This window comes from Tamandua tetradactyla, chromosome 1, assembly GCF_023851605.1.
Source record: "Tamandua tetradactyla isolate mTamTet1 chromosome 1, mTamTet1.pri, whole genome shotgun sequence".
NCBI classification, from domain to species: Eukaryota; Metazoa; Chordata; class Mammalia; order Pilosa; family Myrmecophagidae; genus Tamandua; species Tamandua tetradactyla.
Window position 1 is genome coordinate 44,053,144 of NC_135327.1, and position 27,213 is coordinate 44,080,356.

At 41.4% G+C, this 27,213-nt stretch overlaps 1 protein-coding gene across 9 annotated transcripts in view; it reads left to right on the forward strand.

Moving 5' to 3' along the window:
- The first annotated feature begins 11,740 nt into the window (after positions 1-11,740).
- Positions 11,741-27,213, forward strand: part of KIF16B (kinesin family member 16B) — a 370,689-nt gene continuing 355,216 nt past the window's right edge. For 5 of the 9 annotated variants that reach the window (XM_077115078.1, XM_077115089.1, XM_077115081.1 and 2 more), the window contains exon 1: positions 11,743-11,885. In XM_077115078.1, the coding sequence (XP_076971193.1) occupies positions 11,839-11,885 (47 nt within the window). In that variant the 5' untranslated portion in view covers positions 11,743-11,838. Of the gene's footprint in view, positions 11,886-27,213 lie in introns of all 9 variants that reach the window. The other 4 variants (XM_077115060.1, XM_077115069.1, XM_077115063.1 and 1 more) reach the window with 1 other exon arrangement.

Genomic DNA, 27,213 nt, shown 5'->3' on the forward strand with positions numbered 1-27,213 from the left:
AAGCAGGAATGCAACCTGTCTCCTCTGAGTCCTCCTTAAAAGGCTTCCCATGATTGCATTTAGCATCACTAATTGCAGAAGACACTCCCCTTTGGCTGATTACAAATGGAATCAGCTGTGGATGTAGCTGACGTGATCATGACCTAATCCTATGAAATGTCCTCATTGCAACAGACAGGCCAGCGCTTGCCCAATCAGATGAACAGGTACCATAACTTGGCCAAGTTGACACCTGTCCCTAACCATGACAAGGTGTAACTAATAAATTATCAGTGGCTGAGGAGTTCAAATAGAGTTGAAAGGCTACACTGGAGGTTACTCTTATGCAAGCTTCAGTTAGACATTGCTACCTATCATAACTTGCCAAAACCCAACCAAAACAATTTCCGCCAATCCTAAAGAAAACCTGTGGCATTATATAAGGTTCTACGAAGGTTCCATGCAGTAGGGTAACGCTCCAAAACTTACAACCTCCAGCTGGTTCCCTAGATCAGGTAAGTCCTGAAATGCAGAGAAGGCAGCCCTTCCAGAACATCAGCTAGTTCCATCCCCCTATCCTATATTGTTAATGGCCCCTTCCAACATGGAAAAGTCAGAATGGGCATAGCCCAAATACCCCTAAAGATCCAAGGTGATTGTGGAATTATATAGAGAAGGTCGGGTTTAACAAATGAGTATGAGTGCTGAGTCATTATACTGATATTTTTTTTAGCCTCCAGTACCTTAGAGTAGCTAGAGAAAAAAAAAGGAAAAAATAAAATAAAATTGTGGCATTGTAACCCACACCAAACTCTGAAAACTGTTAAATAACTAATTGTTGTGCTATACTTTGAAATTTATTGCTTTTATATATATATATATATGGTATTTAATGAGAAGGAGTATAACAGAGAAAACAGGACTTAACAAGTGAGTATGAATGCTGAATTGTTATTTTGATATTTCTGTTGGTCTCCAGTGTCCTGGAGGAGCTAGAAGAAAAAATGAAAAATCGTGGAACTGTAACCCATATCAAACTTTACAATCTGTTCTATAACCACCAGTAAAATGTATTTGGAAATGTATTGCTTTGTTGTATATGTGTTATATTTCACAATTTAAAAAAATGCTAAAATTAAAAATGAATGAGGCAGGTCTACTGAGGTATATTTAATATTCTCAGTTGAAATGCTTTACAAGATAAATATTTTATGTGAGAAAAGCAAGTTTAAAAAGGTGTTTTAGCATATTACCACTTGTGCAAACAATAAAAGTATCTTTTTGTGGAAGGGCACCAGACACTGGTAACATTAGCTGTCTCTGAACAAGGGAACTGGGCACCTGGGGTAGGGAATAGGAGGAGACTTCTCACCGTATACCCTTCTCTCGCTTTTGAATTTGTTCCTTACATCTGTATTACCTATTTAAAATAGGAAGTTTTTTTTTTTTTTTTTTTTTTTAAAGATGCAGCTGAGATTGTCTGGTGTGTTCCTTTGTTTCGGGATGAGGCAGAACGATGGAAATAGCTGCTGGTGGGGAATGGGTACATAATATACAGGTGGCGGCGCACAGAGCTGTCTCAACGCTGACAGCACACCATTAGCCGAACAGATGGAAAAGTCGGATGCAAATGAGCAGAGCGTTAGCAATGAGATGGAGAGAGAAGCACCGGGCCAGTGGGGAATCTGTGTGACAAATCCAAGAGGACCAAATTCTGACTACATATGCTTCTCCCTGAGACAGAAAAATCAGCTGCATTTACTCCCTGAGAATTGCAATTTACGGTTATGTGCATATGGAGGGCAGAACAGGGAAAGTGATCGAATTCTCCAGCCAGCTCCTGAAATAGGACAATTTTGTTGACTGCAGTGAAGAATCTTTTTCCTTGCTCCCGCCTAGGAGTGTTTTTGACAGCTATATTCTTGAAAGTAGAAGGTAGAGGGATACTTTAATTTCTGTGTACTGAAAACACACCTAAATGAGGACGATTAGAATAAGGCTATTGGGCATTTTAAGGATGCCGAAAGGAAGCAAAGCGTCATAACATTTAGGTATAACTTGGAGGGCAGCAGTCAGTACGCTATAGGAGCTTTACCTTTAAGCAAGTGTGCTCAGGAAATTGGCATTAATGCTGCTTGAGATGTAGACAGCTAATCAAAATTGGACTGAATGAGTAGAAATAACACCAGTTCGGATCATTAATGTGGACTGCCTAATGCATTCACAGCAAGTAGGTTTCCTAGACATAGCTAGGTGTTTAAGATGGATTTTGTTGGAAGTTTTCTCTGATAGCACTCTATGAATGTGTTTGTTCAGCTTCAGAAATTTGTGCCATACACTTAAGAAAATGGATTGAAAAAATCCCGGACCACACCAAGTACTGACGAAAATGTGGGGAAACTAAAATTCTCACACGGGGCTGCAAAATGTTTCAGCCATTATGGGAAGCTGTTTGGTGGGTTTTTTTTTTTTTTTTAATAGTGTTAAACACACACTTAGCATAGAGCTAGACATCCCACTCCTAGGTATTTACCTAAGAGAAATGAACACTTAATGTACTAGGTCAAATAATGTCCTCCCCTCCAAAAAAAATTATGTCCACTGGAACCTCAAAATGTGGCCTGATTTGGAAATAGTGTCTTCGCAGATGTGATTAACTATGATGAGGTCCTACTGAATTAGGGTGGGCTCTAAATCTGATATGACCGGTGTCCTAAGAAGAAGGAAATCTGGACATGCAGTCAGAGAAAGAGAATGCCACATGAAGACAGAAAGAAAGACACAGGGAAAAGATGGCCATGTAAAGATGGAGGCCAAGGTTGGAGCTGTCACAAGCTAACAAATGCCTGGGGCCATCAGGAGAGTGGTGTCTGGGGCCATCAGGAGAGTGGAAAGGAAGGAGCCTCCCTGCAGCCTTCCAAGGGAGCCCTGATAACACTTTGATTTCAGAATGATGAGAAAAAAAATTTCTCATTATTAATTTTTAAATCACTCAGTTTGTGGTGATTTATTACAGCAGTCCCATGAAACAGATGCACTTATGTTCACACAAAACCCTGTGTGCGAATGTTTGAAGTGACTTTATTCATAATTGTAGAAAACTGGAAACAATCCAAATGTCCTTTAACTGGTGAATGGATGTACAGACTGTGGTATGATTGGATACCACTCAGTGATAAATAGGAAGGAAACATCGACACACGCAACAACATGGTTGCCTCCTGGATGCATTATGCTAAATGAAAGGAGCCTGAAAGGAAGACTGTGGGAGGCTAGCATTTCATTTACATGACCTTCTAGAAAAGGCAGACTATATGGACAGAAATAGATTAGTGACGCCCGGGGGATACGTGGAGGGGGGATTTACTACCAAAGGGCATGGGGGAATTTGGGTGATAGCCCTGCTCTACATCTGATAATATTGATGGTTACAAAACTGTGTGCTTATCAAAACCCACAGAACTGTAAAGCAAAAAGGGTGGCTATTATTGTATGTAAATGATACCTCAATAAACATGAATTTGAAATAGCAATACTTACCTTGAACAAGGGAGGCTTCTGGGGGTGGTAGAAATGTTCTTAATCCTTTCTGGATGATGGTTACACGGGTGCATTACATATGAAAAAGAGTCACTAAACTGTGCTCTCAAGATATGTGCCATGTACTCCATTGAATCTATTTTAAAACTTACTTAGAAAATAAGTGAAAAAAGAAAAAGCTTGGGTATATATTGTGCTTGTTGTAAAACTCCGAAAAACAGAGAGAATGAGACACTGGGAGAAAGAGGATTAAATGGCTCACTTCAACCCTGTTGTGTTTGATTAAGAGAACCTGAGCAGGAAGGGAAGGCTGGCTGGAGACCCAAGACCAATGCCACTAACATCACATTCTTAGCTTAAGGCTGACCTTTTGTATCATGTGTATATGTGTCTTTTTCTCTCTCTGTTCAGTTCTGCCTCTGACAGCTGCTTTTCCATTCTGAGCACCTTCTCCATCACATCTCTTGCTGGGGAGGAAGGGGCAAAAGAGAAGATCTGAGCTCCGAGGACACAAACATCCAGGTTCAGACCCCAGCTTCAGTACTTAGAAGCTATATGACCTTCAGCCAATTTCTCTGTATTGTTTCATCCAGCAGATTTCTTCTTGACAAGTCATACATCTACACTGAAGTCTTGGCATCTCAGGACCTCTATCAACATTACAAATCTCATCCACGACTCTGGAACCCCCTGCTTTGTACTAACACTCCCCTTAGAGCGTTTGAATGATTTCCATAGTCCACTTTCTGGAGCAATAACAGTGACCCATAATAACTCCATTGCTTCATTATCAAGTCATCTGAACAGGAGCAATCGATTTGCATGGTATCAATCCCATTCAATCCTTCCCTGGGGTGCATTCTGGCAGAGTCCCTCTTGCTTACTGTATACAGAATGAAAACAGCTGCAGATCCCAAACACTCCAGTTTTATTCCTGGAAATACACAAAATTTGAATGTGTATCCATTCTCCTCTTGCAATTCGCCATCTTCCCATGTGAGCGTGGTGGACTCCCCTTAAACTGGATGCGATAACAGCTTCCTGATTGGTGAAAACAGGGAGAAAAGGTACTGAATATAATTGAGAAAAGAGCCTTTTTATTTTTTTGGTGGACAGATTGAGTTTATTGGTCATTGGAGGTTATTAGTCACTCGGAGCTTTTAGGCTCTAATGGCTCAGGGCACTCACTGCCAAGCATCTTCATGGTTTAACCTGCTGCCATTTAGCCCTGGACTTTATCCCAGAACTACAAAATGAATAAGATCTCCACATCATAGTTGTCTGTCATGAGCCTTGGGGTTACTTTGCTGTGACTGGACATTCCACCATCTGTCTGTCAGCTTTGAAATGCTTCCCTCTTTCTACCCATGAATGCAAGTAGGCAAGTTACTTGGAGCTATGCCTTCAGTGATCCTACACAGGGGTTATACCAGCCATGGGGTGGGTTAACAGTGAAAGTTTAATCAGCTGAATCCCGAGAAAGATGTATTTGGTTTCTTGGCTTAGTGTTGCACTGTAGCATTTGTTCCCTTATATAAGGAGAGTGCAAATTGCTTCCCAGCCATCTTCTATACTGTATTGAATTACCAATACAATTGTAATCAGCACTTCTAGAAAGTGCTGATGGCCTATTTTGTACTAGTTTGTTTTAATCGATGTTAATTACAAACAAGGCACCGGGGTTAACAAATTATAAGGGGCTTAATTAAGCTTGACAGTAACAAATGGCATAACCTTTATGCTATGACTTGGTTAAAGGAACAAAAAAGGACAAAAATGGGCCAGAGATCATCGCATAGAATTGATATTTATACACTGACCACCTATCGAAACAGATAGTGCAATGACTGTTTTGGTTTTGCTAATGCTCAACTTAAACATTTTCCAAGCTGGCATGTCTGGGAAAACAGGAAACTGGAAGATCTGAACTTCTCATTGAAAGAGAGAGACAGTTCACCACTTTAAAAATGCTCCAGTGAAGAAGAATCAAAGGAGAAGGAGGAGTTATAACAGAGAAGGTAGGTTCTAACAAATGAGTGTGATTGCTGAATCATTATACTGACATCTTTTTGAGTATCCAGTGTCTTGGAGTCCTTAGAAGGGAAAATCTTTACTTGAAGCACAGTGGGAAAGGTATAAAAATAGTTATCAAATGTGCCCCTTCCAGTACCCATATCTTGCGGTGCCACTTTGCATCTCCTGTCAACCAGAGGTAGAATCCATTTCTCCACCTATTCAACGTGGCTGGTCCTGAAATCGTGGAACTGTATCCCATACCAAACTTTGAAATCTGTTCTATAACTACCTGCTACAATGTACTTCTGAATGTTTCGCCCTTTTGTATATATGTTATATTTCACAATTAAAAAAATGCTCCAAGGAGGAATGGATGTGTGGTGCAGACCATGCCAAAAAACATTTGGGAGTGGGAGTGATCTCTGTAAGGTGGTGCAGAGGGGAGGATTATGGAATCAAGAACTTAAAGGAAGAACTGGACATTGGAGATGAGAGGAGAAGGCATTCCTTCAGGATGCACAGTCAGAGGAAAGGCTCAGAGATGGAAATGCAGGGAACATGCTCACAGAACATTCTTTCAGGAATTTGTTGCATTTATTTACATGCCATGGTTGGGGTGGGGCCACCACGTTGCCACCCTGAACATTGTCTCATGTGTAATATAAGAAATGACCAAGAAGTCACTTTTATGATGCTTATATTTCTATACGATTTAAAAAGACCTCTAAATTACCAAAGCCATCTAAAATCTTTCTTATTATATAAGGCAGGAGGTGTTTGGATACAAATAATGACATGTATATACCACACTCCCTGACTGAGTGGCTTAAATGATAACCGTTTATGTCTTGCTCGTTAGTCTACAGGTGGGCTTGGTGATTTTGTTGATCTGGATGGACTCAGGTATGCTTGCTGTCCTCATTCATACGTCTAAGATCACCTGAAGAGTTGGCTGGAGGTGGCTCATCCCTGGTGGCCCCCTCCTGTGTCTGGTACTTGGCTGGGTATTGGTTGTGGTGATGGGTTTAACTGGGTCACATTATCATTCAGCAGACTGGCCTGGGCTTGCTCACATGGCAGCAGCAGGGTCTGCTGTATGGGAGTGGATGCATGCAAACTTCTGGAGGCCTAGGCTTGAAAATAATGCAGTCACTTCTGTATTCCATGGACCAAAGAACGCTACAGGACCAGCCACGTTGAATAGGTGGAGAAATGGATTCCACCTCTGGTTGACAGGAGATGCAAAGTGGCACCGCAAGATATGGGTACTGGAAGGGGCACATTTGATAACTATTTTTATACCTTTCCCACTGTGCTTCAAGTAAAGAGGTTTCGCACTTCTTCTGGAGCAGGACCTTTACTCTCCCAAGTCTAAACATTTCTTCAAGGTATTTCCTCTGCCAGTGGCATGACCTCATCCATCTTGGGTGTTAAAATTCTGTTCCACCAAACGAATTCATTCATAAAATTTTTCCCCATTACTTCAACTAAACGTGGCCTCACACTTAGGAAGTCCATTTGCTGCCATAGACTCTATAATAAACCTCATCAATTCTGAACTGTTACTGAATATATTTCTTTTCTTTTCTTTTCTTTTTTTAACATGGGCAGGCACCAGGAAGCAAACCCGGGTCCTCTGGCATGGCAGGCGAGCATTCTTGCCTGCTGAGCCACCGTGGCCCACCCTGTTACTGAATATATTTAAAGTTATATGCAATTTAAAACAATCTTTTTGAAAGTCTTAGTATATAAAGTTACTGTGATTTTGTAACAATATTGGCTCTGCAGTGATTTCTTCATGCACTCCTGTTGTAAAGGAAAGCTGGCTTCATGGTTACCTACATATAGCCTTGCAGTAAAATAAATAAGTATGATTTTTGTGATTCTCTTCCTTGCTACTTTGGAGCTCAGCTTTCATTCTTGGGCCCCAAAGTAAGTGTTTTCAAATTATCTTAAAATCTTCTGACTTAGAAAATGAAAACGATGCTTAGTTTGAATTTCTCATCTATTATTTCTGTCTCTGACACTGTTATATATAATTTGCTTAAAAACTAGGAGAACACAACTTTTCGTTTATTGGCTCACCACATAGCTCTTAAATTCAATTTAAGTGCCGGTGTAAGAGACTCCTGTAAGGAGTTACTAAGTATACCGTGGAATATAATGTCTGAAGTCAAACCTCCTACTACATAGAAAAACAGGTGGGTTTTTTGAGTTGTCAGTTGTATCCTATGACTCAAATCAAGTGTGCCAGTCTGCTGATTAGCAAGGTTTTTAAAGAAACTTTAAAAAATTGCAATATAACATATATACAAAATGAAGAAAGAAAAAACAATAGTTTTCAAAGCACTCTTCAACACATAGTTACAGGCTAGATCCCACAGTTTGTCATGGGCTACCATATCGTCATCTCAGAGTTTTCCTTCTAGCTGCTCCAGAATATAGGAGGGATTAGCAAGGTTTTTAAAGTCATGTTTGTGAGAGAGTAAATTAATTTTACTCCTTAGAGATTAGGTAGGAAAAACTTGTAATTATTGGGGATATAGTATTTTCTTCTGATAACAGTATTTCAAGATGATTCAAATATTGTGAGGCAGAATGATTCTCACTTTGAGATAAAGAAGCTAAGACCCAGGGAGTTTAAATCACTGCTTTAAGGTCTTACAACTATTTGGTAAAAATGAGATCGCTAAATATTGGGGGTGGAGGTGGGAAGAATGCAACATAAATGAAAACCAAATAATCTATATCAAAATAAACAAACCAAACCAAAATAAAACAAAATGTACACACATCCACAAAAGTCTTATTGGTGACAGAATTAATACTCCATTCTTTTGACATACCATTTGGGTTCAAGAATTTTTCCTTCTCCTTCTATCACCATTTAACCTTCTTGGGAAATACAAATGCCCTTCATCCATTCCAGCGAAATTCCAAATCATTGGTTCTTAAATGTTTTTGTGCCATGGACCCTTTTGGCTGTCGGTGTTAAGCAACATTTTCAGAATAGCATTTTTAAGTGCATGAAATAAAATATAATAAAATATAAAGGATTACAAGGAAAACAAATTATATTGAAATACAATTATCCCCAAATATTGGAAAATAAATTTGTGGTAGCATAATACTTGATTTTATAGTAAACAACAAAATCTAGTGCCAAGCCTAATGACTACCATAATTTCAAATTATTAATATACGTAACGACAATTTGAGAAAGCTGCAATCATTGTAATTTAACATGAAAATATTATGTTTTCTAGTGGTGTCAAAGTATCAGATACTACTAACATTTTATTTAGGGGCTAACAATGATGTAACTTTTTCCCCCATCTAAGTTCACAGGACCCTATGGTAGATTGTTTACTTTTAATCACTCCCAGGAAAACCCCCTCCTCGTGGATAGTCCCTCCCACTCTATTCTGGGCTTCCCTTGTGACTGACTTTGGCTAATGAGACCTAAGCAAATGTGACACCCATAGAAGTTTGTGCAATGGGTTTGCCCTCTTGGAATGCTCCCTTGCATTACTTGGAGTAAACTTTTTGAAGATGAAAAAGAGAGTCACCAGCTGAGCCCAATCCCTATCTCCCAGCCTCATGATACCAGCCCAGGTAAAACAAGCAACACAGAATCATGGTGAATAATAAATGACTTTTATTTTAAGCCATTGAATTTAGGGCACAGCAATACATCTCTGATATGGGCCCCCTGATTTCTAGTCACTGATGCTTTGGATCCCGGATTAAGAGCCCCTGTGTGTGTTTTTCACTATTAGTGTTTCAGAGCTCACACACATTTTACTTAAGATCATCTAACCCTTTGTTACTCAAAGTATGGGTTCTGGACTAACAGCCTCTACTCCCAGGAGCTTGTTAGAAATTCAGCATTTCAGGCTTCACTCAGACCTAAGGAAGCAGAATCTGCAGTTTAACAAGATCGGTGATTTGTCTAAGCATTAAAGTTTGAGAAGATGAGCCAACCCTTATTTTATCATAGATTTTCCCTTTCAGAAACTTCTTTCGCTCTTCACTAGAAGTTTCTCTGTTTAAGACCCTGTTGTATCTGCAGTGTAATGGATCCTTATCGATTCGTATTGAAAAGCTCTAGGAGTGCTTTTGGGATCTAGCCTTTCTGCCGGGACGTGATGGGCTGATATGTGCCTAATGACTATTTCACGTGAGTTAGGGTATTAATGCACACGTTGAGGGTTGCTGAAAATAAAGAAACGAATGAACAAGTGCATAAAACCTCCTAAGCAACCAGCTATGAAGACCCCAAACACAGAACACCGCTTTAATGAGTATGTTGGCACTCCCCTAAAAAGTTTAGCACCATACTCCTCAGAACTGGGCTAGCCTAGTGGGGGCGCGCCCTCCGGGCTCCGGGAGCGGGAGACGAGGGCTTACAGGGGAGCTATCTCGGCCCCGCCCCGTCCTAGTCAGCCCCACCCAGCCACGCCCAGCCACGCCCTCCCAGGAGCGCGGCCCACGCCGTTTGTCCCCACGCAGCTCCCATATAAGGTGGGGCCCCGCCCCTGCTGCGCAGGCTCCCGTGTGGCGCCTCCAACCTGCGAGCCGCCACCGCGCATGCCCGGCCAGCTTGCCGGCTCTATAGTCCCGTACGCCGGGTTTTCCCGCAGCCGGGTGGTGGGATCCGCACCCAGCTCAATTCCAGGAACTTTAGGGTTTAAAGGAACAGAGGGGGCCTTGTGATTTCGAGCTAGCCGTGGGGTTTTAGGAAAGGTGATGAAATAATGATTACTAAGTGGGTCACGTGTTTAAAGACATCATCTCATTCAATGCAGTAACCAACTCTATGGAGTGATAGATAATGCAGATAATGCAAAAGCTCGGAGGCTCCCAATACATGCAAGTCGGAGGACTCCCCAAAGTAGTGCTGGTACTCAAACCCAGGGACCCTACCTGACTCCTTGGGGTTCCACTGTAACTCGGCTTTCTAGGGGAGCAGTTCCTTCTATCTGGTCCTGCTCCTTTCATTTGAAGGAGGTCTGCTGCCTGCCAGCTCTTGGGGGGCCCTGAAGGGGGTGGAATACCGGCGGGGAGAGGGTGGAAGTGGGACATCTCTTTGTGGCCCCATTAGGGGTGTGGTGGTCAGGGTTGACCAGGAGAGCACAGGTATTGGTTTTGACAGCAGGTCAATGTTTTCAGTGTGTCTGACTGTTCCCGTCTGTCAGCTGTGGGATGCGGAGCTGGGAAGGTGGGGTCGTGGGGATGGCGGGGTGGGGTGGGGAGCTGTATGTGCTGAGTGGCCCTTAAAGGGGCAAGAGGAAGGCAGAGCTGATGATTTGGTTAACGTGACTTGCAGGTAACCCTGCCTGGTGGATGCGAACGAAGGATGCATGCGTGAATGGTTGAATTAATGAATGGATTTGGGCACTACAGGTGTCGAGGGGTTCCCAGAAAGGGCGTCACTTTAAGAGGCTGGTTCGGATCTCATTTCTAAGGGAGACCCCAAGCCTTAACCAGAAAACGGGAGTCCTCACCCCTCACTCCCTTATAATTAAAAGTAACTACTAAATTGCAACCCAAGTGCAAAACTACTCCCCCCAAATCTGATTTCATCCAATGTAACAACGTTACATTGCTCGCATTTAGAACACCCAGTGCCCATTTGATTTTTCATTTCTCCTTACACCTAAGTTGATGGGTTCAAAACACATGCTTGGACCGTCTTGGGGTAGCGGAGAAGGCCTTGCTGGGTTAGCTAGTAACCAGCTGTGATACATCTTCGTCTGTAAGATGGATGAGCTAACTTGTGCTTGGGGAGTAAAGTCAGGTCCTTGGTAAGGGCCGAAAAAGTGTGTTTTTGGGTAATCCAGCCTCTGGGCTTGTGGTCCTTGCTCTGGCCCTAAATTGCTGCGATGGCTTTTTCTCCCCACCCCCCTCCAGTTTATTGGCGGATAAGGATGAGCTTTATAATTCCTGACACCACCTCGACCCCGATCGCTCTGGCTCACCAAGATCCCCAACACCAGGCCGCCAGATTTCTCGACCTCTGGCTGCGGCGCCAGGTCGTCCCGGCCCCGCCCCTCCACGCTTCCCGGCCGCCGCCAAACCCTGGCGCCAGGATAGTGCGGGCCGGAGCCGCGGAGCCGAGCTACGCTGGGCATGCTCAGTGGCCTGGCAGGTGGGGCTGCTCCGGCGCCGGGACCGGGCGATAGCCGAGGGGCGGGTGCTGAGGGGAAGTGGGCGGGAGTCACGCGCTGAGGTTCCGAAGTCGCGGGCGGCTGCTGGGCACCCGGCAGGTGGCAGCCCGCACGGGCCGGGCCGGCATGAGCGATGGCATCGGTCAAGGTGGCGGTGAGGGTCCGGCCCATGAATCGCAGGTGAGTGGGGCCGCCGCACTCCCTCCCCGCCGCCGCACTCCTCTCCCTTCCAGCTCCGCTCAAAGGCCAGCCTGGACTGGACCGAAGTGTTTGGGCCGGGTGCCGGGTTCCTGGGCCCTGGTCGCGGCCTCTGGGCCCCTGAGGACTTTGTACTTTGCTGGAAAGCCACGGAGAAGACTCCTAGAAGCTCTCGCTGTCCCATTAAGTTGAGGAGGTCTGCTTGTTCCCCCTTTAAAAAGCATCACGCGATCACTTCTCTGAAGATATAAAATCCTCTGGGGGAATGTGGGAGTGGCGATGGGGCCCCACGGGCCTCGGGAAGACGCCTCATTTGTGCCAGCTCAGAAGTTCTCTCAGTATTAAAGATGTTACATTTTAATCTCTTAATAAGAGATGACTTCGATTCCCTGAATGTGTATCCTAACGTCCCGATCAGTGACTTAACAGTTCTTAGCTTCATGTTAAAGGGTGAATAGGAAAAGTTTGACAAAGTTTTGACTCTTGAAACAAAAGTCAAGGACACTTTTGGGTACACGTCTTTGAAACATGCTGGTGCTAAGAGGAGTGGGAAGACATGCAAGCACATTTAGAAGTTAATTTTGTCATATATTTCTACAAAGTAATGCTTTTCAGAATCATTTGACTCTTCATTTGCCAAAAAATAATTGGCCCTTCCTTTTCAGTGACCTCTTTTATAACTAGTTTAAAAAGATACTTGAGAAGAGTTACTTTTTAAACTGGTTTAACTTTGAAGAATGAAGTAGACCTAAATGCGTGTTTTCTGAGTTGTCAGGCAGGGTTCACACAAGGTCATTTATTTTTATTGCCTTCTCAGTGGAGTTGCTGGACATTTGACCTGCGGTATGGTCTTCCCACCTTAGCCTTATCACGTGTGATGGTCAGTATTTGGTGGTTCTGCCTGCCTACTGGGGCATGAGAAGGCCATAAAATCAAGAGATCGCCAGAACTGGACACCTGGGCTCAACTGAATCTGTTTTTCTGTTGACAAGTAGGGAGTCATTATTCTGGTTCAGAAAGCAATGCTTTTAGAAATGAGTGCTTTTATGATTTTCAAGTTCTTTCTAAAGCTGTTTAGGGAAGGAGTTTGACTTTTTTTGTAGACCCTAAGAGAATATGAATACTCAATCATACAAGATAAACAGATCCTGTTTAGATGACTTAAAAAGATATATTTAAAATATGGATTTACATTTGTGTAGAGGTTCCTTACCTTCTTTGGAATCATATGAACACATACTAGAAGATTGTACTGATTAACTTGAAAAGCATTTTACTAAGTGCCTACCAAATGCACAACATTGTGCTGGGTTCTGTCTTGGGGGCAAGGCAATTGAGGCTTGGAGAATGTCTTCTAGGAACCCACTGTCTGGTAAGGGAGGTACTAGTCCTGCATGACTCTCAAACACAGGTTGCCTGTTAGGCATGCTTAGAGCGCATTGCCTTACTAGTGTAGGCCTGGGGCCCAGAGAATATGGAGGAAGGAAGGAAACAAGTCCTGAAAGCAAGTACTTGGAGGAGGTAGATTGACACGATGATATTTGTGTTCCCCAGCAGAGAACTCTGCTGGCACCGGGATTGGAGAAAGAGGCAAGGAAGCAGCAGCCTGGGCCAGAGGTAGAAATGGGAAGACCTGATAGATGCACCGAGACAGTCCATTGGCAGAATTGACAGGATTTGGCAGCTCACTGGAGGGGAAGGGGGAGGAGGGGTAATTGAGTATGGTCATTAACTGAGGGTTGAAGCTCAAGGAGGCAGAAGTGGTTTGGGGAAGGTGAACAGGTGAAGCTGGTGAACTCCCTTTTGGATGTGTAGAGCTTCATGAGATGTAATGGCTGTCTTGTAAGCCCAAGGTCCAGCACAGAGTGAGGCTCTGTGTGTTCTGACCCTGATGGTTATCTGAAGTGCAGGAAGGACGTCCATTTCCCTGTGGGAGGTGTTCAACAGATGGTTGTGGGAGGTGTTCAGCAGATGGTTCAGGTGATTGAAATATTGACATTTGGAAAATTTTTGTCCATAGTTGACAGCTGAATCCTATCCTTAGGATTCCAGGGTAAAGATTGGCTTGCAGCTGGTATGGGTGAACCAGCACAGCAAATTGTCATGGCCAGGAAGGGTGGTGGACCACCTGAAGTAGGAGGTGGTGGTAGGTGTCAAACATTATTGAGATGTTGCCATGAAGTTGAGAGCAAGGCCAGGTTTTGGTCTTGGAGACAAGGGCATTGGTGAGCTTATCAAGGAGATTTGTTGATACAGTTGTTGATAGCAAAGTAGGACAAATCACTGAACAAAAGTACTTGACCTAATTCATAAGGTAAAAAATGCGAATTATAACAGCAATAAGAATGCACTTTTTTTTTTGCATGGGTAGGCACAGGGAATCCAACCTGGGTCTCTAGCATGGCAGGTGAGAACTCTGCCACTGTGCCACCATTGCCCACCCTAAGAAGGCACTTTTTAACCAGTGAGATTGGTAAATATTTAACTCATCACCAAATGCTGGTGACAGATTATTTTATATTAGGACATAGTAGCATAGAGATTGAAATATTTGAAAATTTCATATTGGGAAATTTGACAGTAACTGTCAAAGTTAGACATTTATAAAACCTTTGATCTGGTAATTTCATTTTTAGAAAGTTATTACGTGGATTTTACTCCTACCTACCAAGATGTATGTGTGAGGATGTTTGCTATGTCATTGCTTGTAACAACAAAAAGACATAATGACCTTAATGTACATAGATGGGGAATTTGTTAATTAAATGATGGCCCATTCATTTGATGCAATGCTGTGCACACTTAGAAAGAATGCATTGAGCTGAAGAGTTCCCAGATAGGGGATTAGGTGAGAAAAGCAAGGAATCCACATATATACACATGTAGTACAGTAGAGTTTTGTGTGTACATGTGTTTAAAAAATGTATATACACACATGGCTGTGTCTGTATAGAGAAATTCATAGTAAACTTAACAATGGTACTTCTAAGAGGGCTGATGAAGAAGAATCTGTTAGAGGAAGTGAGAAGTCTTTTCTTTTTCTTACTGTTTGAATTTTTACTTTGCTTAAGCATTGTTTTACAATGATAATTCCAAGCTTTATCAGTTTTAAATAGTTAACTTTAAAAAGTCATTGGCACATTAGCTGTATTAATGAATATTTTAGTTTTTGTTTAAAAGTAGATGTATATGACTGCTGATTCATTATGCAGATATATCTTTTAGCCTCCAGTACCTTAGAGCAGCTAGAAATAAACACCTAAAATTGTGGAATTGTAACCCATACCAAACTCTGAAATCTGTTCTACAACTAATTGCTGTGATGTACTTTGAACGTTTTTACTTTTATGTATATATGTTATTTAAAGAGAAAGAGTTTAACAGAGAAGGTAGGATTTAAGAAATGAGTATGACTGCTGAATCATTATATTGATATTTCTGTTGGTCTCCAGTGTCTTGGAGCAGCTAGAAGAAAAAACTAAAACTCATGCAACTGTAACCCATACCAAACTTTAAAATCTGTTCTATAACTACTTGTTAAAATGTGCTTGGAAATTTATTGCTTTTTTGTATATATGTTGTATTTCACAGTAAAAAAAAAAAAGAATGAGAAACTACAAAAAAAAAGTCGATGTTTATTCTAGTAAAGATATATAGTAAAAAAAAAAGTCATTGGCACTAAAGGGAGAAGTGTTTATTTGGTGCAAAATTTATATTTTGACTAGTGCATTTCCTAATTTAACTTGTGTGGTCAGTTTAATTAAACACCATAAGTACATGGAACCTTGAATAGGGTGTGAGATTTTGTTGGTTTGTCCAGGTTAGTGTGATGCCCTGATAAATCCCAGAGAATTCCTGCTCTTCTCGCAAGCAGTGGGGACAATCAAATTAACAGGCCAAGCCCTCGATCTTAGGGTTCACCCCTTTGAAACTTATACCTGCAAAGGATAGGCTAAGTCTACTTAAAATTAGGCCTTGGAGTCACCCCAGAGAACCTCTTTAGTTGTTCAGATGTGGTTTCTCTCTCTCTCTCTCTCTGTCGACAAGGCAAGCAAACTCACTACCTTCCCCCCCTACGTGGGACATGATTCCCAGGGGTATAAACCTCTCTCTCAATGTGGGACAGAAATCCTGGGATGAGCTGGGACTTGGCATCAAGGAATTGAGAAAACCTTCTCGACCAAAAGGTGGAAGTGATAAATGAGACAAAATAGAGTGTCAGTGGCTGATAGGTTTCAAACAGAGTCGAGAGGTTATCCTGGAGGTTATTCTTACGAATTATATAGATATTCCCTTTTTAGTTTATGGTGTATTAGAGTGGCTAAAGGGAAGTACCTGAAACTATAGAGCTGAGTTCCAGTAGCCATATTTCTTGAAGATGATTGTATAATGATATAGCTTTTACAGTGTGACTGTGTGATTGTGAAACCTTGTGTCTGGTGCTCCTTTTGTCTATGGTGTGGATAGATGAGTAAAAACTTTGGATAAAAAATAAGCAAATAATAGGGAGAACAAAGGTTAAAATAAATTGAGTAGATTGAAATACTAGTAGTCAATGAGAGGGAGGGGCAAGGGGTATGGTATATATGAGTTTTTTCTTTTTTATTTATTTTGCTGGAGAGAAGCAAATGTTCAAAAAAAATGATCATGTTGATGAATACACAACTGTGTGATAATATTGTGAGTCATTGATTGCAGACCCTGTATAGAATGTTTGTATATCAAGAATGTATGTTTGTTAAGGTTTACAATAAAAAAAAAGTCATTGGCACTGGTGGAAGAAGTTGTTACAGCTGATTGTGGAGAGGATTGAAGGAAGTTGTTAAAATATCATTTTAGCATCTTTTTTTTTGGGGGGGGGTGCGTGGTTGGGAATCGAACCCAGATCTCCTGCATGGCAGTCGAGCATTCTATCACTAAACCAACTGTGCACCCTAAAATATCATTTTAATAATAAGTTTTAGAGTAGCAGAAACTTGGGAAAAAGGGAAGCAGCCAACCTAAAGGAGAAAGGCCTGGAGTGCTTGGGAAGTGAGGACACCTGATGCAGCCAGGCTGGGGCTGTGCAGGGTGGTGGGATACCCAGCTGGACCAAATTTCTGAGCTAGGAACGAAGTTATAACCAATTGTCTTGCTAAAGAATAACCTGCTGCTTGTTCTGGGCAGGTTGTCATGAGCTGATTTGTTTTTTACTATCTTCTGGTTTTTGGTTGTGGGGTAGAAGCAGTAGTGGCAAATGCAAAGGAACGATTTTGTTGCATCATCAAAATAGCAGTTACCCTGTGGAGATTTAGCTATGCACCAGACTCTGCCAAGAGTCAGGTACAGAATCTCATTTAATCCTTGCAACACTCTTAGGAGACAGAGACTGTTAGTGTTCACCATTTTATAGATTGGGGAGTATAGAGACATTGCTCATTCAATTTCTTAGGGAAGTCACAGCTGTCCTTTTAAAAATGAGCAAAAGGTGGACAGAAACTTAATATTGTTGATAATTTTTTTTGGCCACCATCTGGCATTTATGTTTTCTATCTGTAGAACTTTTTCTTTGTGGAGTCTTCCATGATTCTTATGCCTATCTTTTCTTTTTTAGTGGTTTCATTTTGTATGATTTTATAGGATCTAATTTATTTTATTTTATTTTTTTGGTCCAAAGAGATAACAAAATAAAATTTGTTGACTCATTTGTCTGTTTATCATTGGCCTTTTAACTTCCTTTTTTTTTGTATACTCTTTAGTGAGGGTCAAATTTAATCCTTCTCCATGTGACTATCCCATTAATATAGCACCATTTGTTGAAAATAACCTTTTATTTTTTGATGGAGTCCATGGGTCAGGAATTGAACTTGGGTCTGAAGCATTTATCCTTATCACACACAATTCTCTTTTCTTTTTTTCTATTACATTGCATTACATCACATTTACATTATGTTTAAAAAATGCTAAATTGTTTTCAAAGCCCACTAATGAATTGCAATCGACAGTTTGAAAAACTCCAGTGTGAAGCTTGAATGAGATAATGCATATAGGTATAATTCTCCACACAATGCCTGATTTATAGCAAAAGTTCTATAAAGGCTGGTTGATGTTATTACTGTTATTTTTGTAATTTATCGTGACTTTTTTCAAAGTCAAATATCATAAAAAATATTTTACTGAAAAAATATTTATGGAGTGCTGGCAATGTGCCAGGTGATAGCATTATAATGTGCCTTCTTATCTGCTGAGGCAAGGCTGCCCCATTCCTTTCATTTTCTGATGTTCTTAGACTCTCTTCAGATTAGCCTCTCAGGTTGAGAGAGGTTTAATCTTTTTCTCAAATTCAAACAGAAAAAGAAGAAAAAAACACCAGCTGTATCTTGACTGGGGTTGAGATTTTAGTTTCCATCTTCCCATTTCCTGAGCAAGATTGTGTCAAAGAGAGAATAGTTTGTGTTTAGTCTCACAGATCTGAGATCCTGATGACAGACATCTTTTAAGTATGGGAGGCTACGTGCCAAGCACTGTGCTCATTTCTTTACCTCAGGAACCTCTTGTCCTCCTCCTGCCAACTGACTGAGTGAGGTCTTTTTATCCCCATTTTACTGAGGGGAGACTGAGACCCCTCAGCTAATAATGCTGGGCTGAGCTGGCTCAGGTCCCCTCCAGCGCCCTTTGAATGGTGACTTGTAGCCTCACCAGTTACTGATGACCACAGCGTATGGCCTCCAGGGAGGCTGGTCTACTGGTAGAGAAGGTGCTGAGTCTACTGACATCACAGTAGAATCCTTGTGCGGTAAATGCTGGTGGAGATGGGGCCACCCGGGAATTTAGAGAGTGTCTACTAAGGGCTCTGTGTGGGATGTTCTTTGAAGTAGGCTTTGTCAACCCACTCTCCAGTTGAGGAACCAGGGCTCAGAGGCTGAGGCAGCCTGCCCAAGGCCATACAGCCCGGATGCTCTGAGCCTGGGTTTGATGCACAATTCTGTCTTACTCTAAATTCTTATGGCCCCTTTATTTTACAGAAGGCTTAGATGAAAGGAGGGCAGGTGGTGGCTGACAAGTGGGAATATAAACAGTTTATTAGGGATTTTAGACTAATTGGAAGCTCTCTATAAGAATTGGTTGAGAGTCAGCTAGGCGTGGTGTTTTCTTTGTTAAACGTGGTAGTTTGGACTTTTATTCTCCAGACTCCTATGCTGGCCAGTATATCAGTCATGGTCCAGTGCAGCTATTTAAATTAAAATGAAGTAAAATGAGAAATTTGGTTACTCAGTTGTACTAGTCACAGTTCAGATGCTCAGATAGCTACATACTGAACCTCACAGATGCAGAACAGGCTCATTATGGTGGATAGTTCTCTCGGACAGGGAGAATCCCAGCCCTGCCTCTTCCTGACTATGCCTTGGCACTTAACTGCTCTGAGCTTCACTTTTCTGCATCTGTAAGATGGGGATATTCACAGGACCCAACTCATGGGCCTGATGTGGTGATTGGATGGGCAGTACTTGCTCACAGTTGTGGGTCCCAAGGGCTTTATAAATATTGGCTATTATTATTCAGCCCTGAGACCTACTGATGGTTTTAAAAATTTGGCAGTTATGTATTTACTGTTTACCTCGCATTGTGCCTTTTACATACTGTTATCTGATAAGTTTATTGCCACTACTTGGTGATGCAAGACCCCAAGGCTCAGGGATGCATACTGGGTGGGCAGAGACAGTGCAGGAAGATCATAAAGAGAATTTAAACATGACTCTGTGACAATTTGATTCTACACTATGTTGGAGTTTTAATAGGAAAGGGCATAGTCCAGGGACAAAACTTACAACCAAAACCCTGAAGAAGTTACTGTTATATTTTCTGAATGTGAAAATAATGCCTGAGTATGAAAAACTATGCTATGCAGAGAAGTGTACTGAAGAAATCAAATCACAAATCCCTCGTAATTCTATGATCCAGAGATAACTAGTCTTAAACTTTTGGTGCTTCTGGATGCAGTCTTTTTCTCCTCTGTGTAGGAACATAATGTACATTGTTTTATATCCTGTGCTTTGTACTTGCAAGAGGCATTCTGAAGACCAGTCAGCAGGACACGGGGAAGTGGAGGAATCAAGGAAGACTCTAGTGGTTTGGAGCCTTCCTAGGTGGAAGAACGATCTTTCCCAAAGTCAGGAATGCATAAGGGCCTGGTTGGAGTTGGAGGGTCCTGTTGATGAGTTGATTTATTTCAAGGGTGCTGGTGGGAGAGCCAGATTCTAGGAACTCAAGTGAGGAATCAGCCCTGCAGGTGAGCATTTGGATGCCCTCACTTGAAAGTGGTGGTTGAGGAGGTGAAAGTAAGTGTTGTTCATGTGTAGACCATAGTAAAGAAAGAAGGGAAGGTGGGAGCCGCAGTCCTGCATAACCTAGGGCAAACCAGACTTCTTCACTGGTGGCCTTGGGTAGATTGATTGTGCTCCTCAAGGCTAAGTTTATTTTACTTTTTCTGTCCTCCCCTCTCTTTCCCACCCTTCCCCACCTTCCCCTCCCCTCCCCCTCCCCTTCTTCCTTCCCTTCCTTCCTTCTCTGTCTTTCCCCCACTCCCTCCCTCCCTTCCTTCCTTTAGGGGTTGGCAAAGTCCTCACCACTTAACAATAATATTAAGCTGCTATTTGTCTTTGTGACTCCCATTCTCTTCCCAGGGTACAGTGGAGTTTACCAGAGGTGCTAAGATGAGTGATGATGTCATGTCACTGTGTGCTGTGCATTCTTGTGTTTAAAAACTTTCTCAGTTTTAGTTTTGAATATGGTAGTCTATAGATATAATTGACATTAATAAAAGCTTTTTATGATCCTCAGTAATTGTTAAGAGTGTGAAAGGGTCCTGAGGCTACATTTGAAAACTGCTGCCATAAAATTATCCCACAAACACTGTTGAGAAGATGAGATGAGATAATATAATAATAATATTCTGTGCCCACTCCTGGGCACAGAATAACCTCTCAGTACACCATAGCTGCTATTAGTTTTATAATCATTATTGTTTCTAACAACCACACTAAGAAGTTAGGATCAGAGGACCAATGGAGACAGAAGGGCCATGAGAGAGGAAGAAGGAAAAATGGAAGAGTAAACTGTGGTGGCCAACAGGTGGGGATGGAGGCTTAGGACCCTGAGGAAGTTGCCAGTATCAGGGGCTGCTCCGGGCCAGGCCCCAGCCATGCTGGCTGGGTCAGGCTTTTGGCTCGTGTCTCTGGAGAGGGTTGTTTAGTTGTGGGTGTGTGCTGGTTTGAAAGGACGAATGTCCCCTTGAAAAGCCATGTTTTAATCTAAATCCCATTTCATAAAGGCAGAATAATCGCTATTCAATACTGTATGTTTGAAACTGTGATCGATCATCTCCCTGGAGATGTAATTTAATCAAGAGTGGTTGGTAAGTTGGATTAGGTGACAACATGTCTCCACCCATTTGAGTGGGTCTTGATTAGTTTCTGAAGTCCTATAAAAGAGTAAACATTTTGGAGAATGAGAGCGATTCAGAGACAGCAGAACAATATGACATGTTATATGTTAAGAATATGTTAATAATAGCTACATCTGCAGCCTGGGAGAAAAATGTGATAGTCTGTGTTATAACCCCAGCTCCTTCCTCAGGTGTGGGAGCCTGTGGTTTATTTCTGTGGCGTGGGCTGCCTGCTCAAGAATTCAAGTTCTGGAGGTAGTCGAGAGAAAAATCATTCATGAGAACGTGCTCATAGGGCCTGAGGCTTCAGTCCACCGATTCAGATTAAGCACAGAGGAGGAAAACTTGTAGCAAGGGCAGAGTCCACCAGCCAGCGACCTTTGGAGATGAAGAAGGAAAATGTTTCCCGGGTTGCTTCATGAAACAGGAAGCCAGGAGAAGAAGCTAGCAGATGATGCCCTGTTCGCCATGTGCCCTTCCATATGAGAGAGGAACCCTGACTGTGTTCACCATGTGCCTTCTCACTTGAGAGAGAAACCCTGAACTTCATCAGCCTTCTTGAACCGAGGTGTCTTACCCTGGATGCCTTAGATTGGACATTTCTATAGACTTGTTTAATTGGAACATTTTCTCACCCTTAGAACTGTAAACTAGCAATTTATTAAGTTCCCCTTTTAAAAGCCATTCTGTTTCTGGTATATTGCATTCTGGCAGCTAGCAGAACAGGGTGGAAGACAGTGCCATGATTGCAAGAGGTTGGGAAGTGAGTGGGCATGAAGGACTGGAGGTGGCACCTGACAACCCTCCCTGTTACTGGAGGGATGTGAGGAAGGAGAGAAGGGGGTGTCTGCTCCCCTGTGCTCCTGTATAGAATCTTTTCAAACTCATTTACACTTCCTTTGAGGCTCATAGCCTGGCTAGGGGCCTCCCTCACCTGGGCATTGTATATCAAGCTCACAGAGGAGAGGTGCTTTTGCTTGATTTTATCTGAAAGACTAGGAAAATAAAACAATTGGGAAGTTAGGAAATTGGAGAAAGAAGGCTAAGTGGGGAAGGGAGAGAAGTAAGGGATGTCTAGAAAGAGAAAGGCAGGTGTGATGATGAGGAGTGGGCTACGATGATGTTTACAGGGAATTTCTTAAGGAAATTGCCGCTGTTGCTGACCTGCAGGGTTTGTAGCATGGGGAAGCTTTTTTTCTTTCTTTTAGGTGGACTTGACAAGTCATGTGAAACAAGTGGCCAATGGTGTTTTTTCATACACAGTATTTAAAAATAGCTTAATATATATAATACAGTTAATGTGAGTAGAGGTAGTTTAAAAAAACCTCTTTAGTTAGTGACTTTGAGTATTTGCTAAAAATAATTTGGTATTAAATTGCTTTATTTCAGACATGGAGAAATGTATGTATGTATGTATGTGTTTCTGGGGGTGACACATACATGGTGGGGGATAAGTGGGAAGGGAGAGAGGGTAGGATTTATGATTATTTTTCTAAATTATTTCGGTAGCTTTTGCTGTTTTTGTGGGTTCTAAAATTGGGATGCAGTCTTCCTGATGGTTGCTTTGTGAAAGAGAGTATGTTAATAATAGCTACATCTGCAGCCTGGGAGAAAAATGTGATAGTCACCCCAGCTCCTTCCTCGGGTGTGGGAACCCCTGGTTTATTTCCGTGGCTTGGACTGTCTGCTCAAGAATTCAAGTTCTGGAGGCAGTCGAGAGAAAAATCATTCACGGGAAGTGCTCATAGAGCCTGAGGCTTCAGTCCACCGATTCAGATTAAGCACAGAGGAGGAAAACTTGTAGCAAGGGCAGGCAGATTTGGGGCTCAGCATTCCTGATCTGTTCCTTTCCAAATGTCTTCATTATTCATTGCTGCTGCCCAGAAGGGGGAAATGTTTTTGAGACCAGAAGTCCATCTACTCATAGACACTTTGATAAATTTAAATGGTGTTTGTAAAATTTAATGAAAATTGAGAAAGTTAGTCCTTTCCACGTAATGATGTTGAGAACTATGCTAAATCCTTTGCCATCATTATCTAACTTAATTAGATAGATTCTGTAGGGGTTGCTATTATTAGCTCCATTTTATAGATAAACTGAGGATCAGAAAATTATCAGGTCTTGGCTCAAAATGTCACTTCCTCAGAGAAGTCTTTATCACATTACTCTGCTGTTATGGCCCCATAGCATTTACCATTATCTGAATTTGTGGGTGTGTGTCTGTGTGCATATGCATGCATTCTTTTTGCTTGTTTACGGTCTTTCTCTCTCCTTGATTGTTAACTCCATGAGAACCAGGAGCCTTGCTGAAAGGTCTTGTTCAGGGCTGTTTCCCCAAAGCCTAGACAGTGCATGGCACAAATGGGTATTCAGAAAATATTTGTTGTATTGATAACTACTCTATTCCCTTCCAACTTCCCATCTCTCTTTGCACTTTGTGGAGTTCTGTAAGAAATTAGTAATTTGTAGGCTCTGCATCTGTAGGATGTCTTACATTGTCCCTGTGATGAGAAAGGGCATCTTGATCCTTCTCTTGGGTACTGGGAGGGAGGGAGAAGTGGATGAGGTTGAGGTAGAGCCTGGGGAAGGGATGACAGCTTCAGTTCTTTCAGTGGGTATTTAATTAATTACACATGAATTGCACATTGCACATGCCTTATGTTTATCTCGGAAGGTTTCAGAATCGGAAATACAATACTCTAACTGTGATTAAATGACATGTAGTTTATGTAGTTTATGGACAGAATACTCTGTCCCCTTCAAAAGTTTTTTTCTTGATATTTTGTTTTGAAATAATTTTAGATTTACAGCAGAATTGGAGAAATGGTACAGTGTTCCCATGTACATTTCAGCCAGCTTCTCCCTAATATTAAGATCTTACATAAACATGACACAATGATCAAAACCAATACATTAAAATATGGTTGTTAATAAATAAATAAATAATTTCCTTATTTGCAGTCTGAAAAACAATTTGTAGTGAATACATTATCCAGAACAAAAGTTGGTAAATTTGATTTTGTTATATAAGAGAATATTGAAATTAGGATGCAGTTAGAATGAAATCAGTTCTGTTTCCTCTGTATTTCTAAGAGGATAAATAAAACTTGGAGTGAGAATTCTGAACTTTTAGGGGTTTGGATTTCTGAATATTCCACTGTGGGATGCCTGTTCTCCTGAGGCTGCTTTCCTTGACTCCAGAGCCTTTATGGTCTTTCACCTGGTTACACCTGCTGATTCTTATTTTCAGGGTCTTATTAATAAGGGCTAAGCTATCACAGTGATTCTGTTTGGGCATGCTGCTCGGAGCACAGGTAATCACTTTGTGAGCTCCCTCTGAGTGGGATTTAACCCCCAGGGGATTTTCAAGAGAAAATGATTCAGGGTGATGGAAACTAGCTCAAAAGTGAAAAGAGCTTTAGAGAGAAAGCTTTTACAAGTAGATTTGGTCTCTTTTCTTCCTTTCCCTGAAGTTAGGGTTTTCATGTGTCAGTAGAAGGAGAATTGTAGGGAAATGTCACTTATCCCTACAATTGTTGGGTTGATGCACGTGTCTGATGATACCATGAAGGCACTTAAAAAAATTAACTTTTCATTTTGAAATATTCAGAAACTGTTGCAAAAATATGTTCTCATATACCTTTCACTCAGCTTCCTCAAATGCTATCATCTTATATAACCATAGTATAATTATTAGAACAAAGAAAGTAGCATTAATACATTAATTGCTATTAACTGATTTTTAGACTTTATTCACATTTTTTCAAATTGCACCAATAATGTCTTTTTTCTGTCTGGTTCAGGATCCAATCCAAGATCATAAGATATGTTTATTTTTTTTCCTTTTAAAGCAGTTTTGAGATAAAAATTGTACAATCACTGCCTTCTAGAATATTCACAGAGTTGTGTATTCATCACCACAGTCAATTCTAGAACATTTTCACCCTGAAGAGGGCTCACTATGTTATACAGTCCCATGTTTCGTCCTCTGGCTTTTCTTCTAGTGACAAACATGACCCTAAACTCCCCCTTTCAACCACAATCACACCCACATTTCATTGCTATTAGTTGCACTTCCTATAATGTGCTCCCATCATGTCCATCCATTTCCAAACATTTGCAATCAACCTTATTACATATTCTGCACAAATTAAGCATCAGTTCCTCCTCCTCTGCCCTCATTCTATCTTCTGGTGACCTATGCTCTCAATATTAACACCATGAATTTGCTAGTTAGTTCATTAGTGAGATCATACAGTATTCGTCCTTTTGTGTTTGACTTATTTCACTCAACAAAATCTCCTCAAGATTCAACCATATAATCACATGCATCGTGACTTCATTACTTTTTAGAGCTGCATAATAATATCACATTGTATGTGTATACCACATTTTGTTCATTCATCAGTTGATGGACACTTGGGTTGTTTCCATCTTTTGCAAATTTTCAGTAATGCCACTGGTAATATTGGTGTACAAATGTCTATTTGCAGCCCTGCTTTCAGTTCTTCGTATGGTGGTTCTATACTTAACTTTCTGAGAAATCGCCAAACTGTCTTCCACAGTGGCTACACCATTCTTCATTCCCACCAACAGTGAATAAGTGTTCCCATTTTCCACATCCTCTCCAGTACATGAAGTTTTCTGTTTTTTGAGTAGTGGCCATTCTTATAGGTGTGAATTGTAGTTTTGATTTCCATTTCCCTAATAGCTAGTGATGTTGAACATCTTTTCATGTGCTTTTTAGCTGTTTGAATATTCTCTTTGGAAAAATGTCTGATCATGTCTTTTTTTTTTTTTTTTCCACATGGGTGGGCACCGGAAAACAAACCCAGGTCTCCAGCATGGCAGATGAGAACTCTGCCAGTGAGCCACTGTTCCTGCCCTGTTCATGTCTTTTGTCAAGTTTTTTTTTTTTCCTTCAGACAAAAGGTTTTCACAATCACAACGTCACATTGTAAAAGCTATATAGTTATATACTTGTCTTCAAGAATCCAGGCTATTGGGATACAGTTCAACAGTTTTAGGTACTTCCCTCTAACCACTCCAATATTCCATAAACTAAAAAGGGATATCTGTGTAATGCATAAGAATAACCTATTGACTCTATTTGAAATCTCTCAGCCACTAAAAGTTTATTTTGTCTCATTTTTCTCTTTCCCCTTTTGGTCAAGAAGACTTTCTCAATTCCATGATTCTGGGCCCTGGCTCATCCCTGGGAGTCTTGTTCTATATTACCAAAGAGATTTACACCCTGGGAGTCATGTCCCACGTGTGTAGGTGGAGGAGCTGTGAATTCACCTGCTGAGTTGGCTTAGAGAGAGAGAAACCATATCTGAGCAACAAAAGGGGTTCTCTGGGGGTGACTCTTAGGTGTAATTATAAATAGGCTTAGCTTCTCCTTTGCAGTCAAAGGTTTCAACCTCAAGACCAAGGGCTCAGCCTATTGAATTGGTTGTCCACTGCTTGCAAGAATATCAGAAATTCCCCATATGAGGAAGACTAATGTTTCCTCCTTTCTCCCCCATCCTCCAAGGGGACTTGCAATTACTTTTTTATTCTCTGCCCCAAATTACTCTGGGATATATCATGGCATCACACTAACCTGTATAAACCAACAAGATCTCATACCCTATTCAAGATTCCATGTAATTATGCTAATCAAACTGATTATACAAGTTAAATTAGATAATGCGCTTCCCAAAATATAAATTTTGCACCAAATAAACGTCCCTTCCTTTGGTCTCACACAGAAGTTGAAGTTTTAGATTATGGACCGCATCATCCTTTACCCTGTATTCTAATTTACCTTAGTCCTATCCAAATCAGCTTCATTCATATCTCTAGTTGTAGTCTGATCACTTTTTCAACTTTTTAAACAGTTT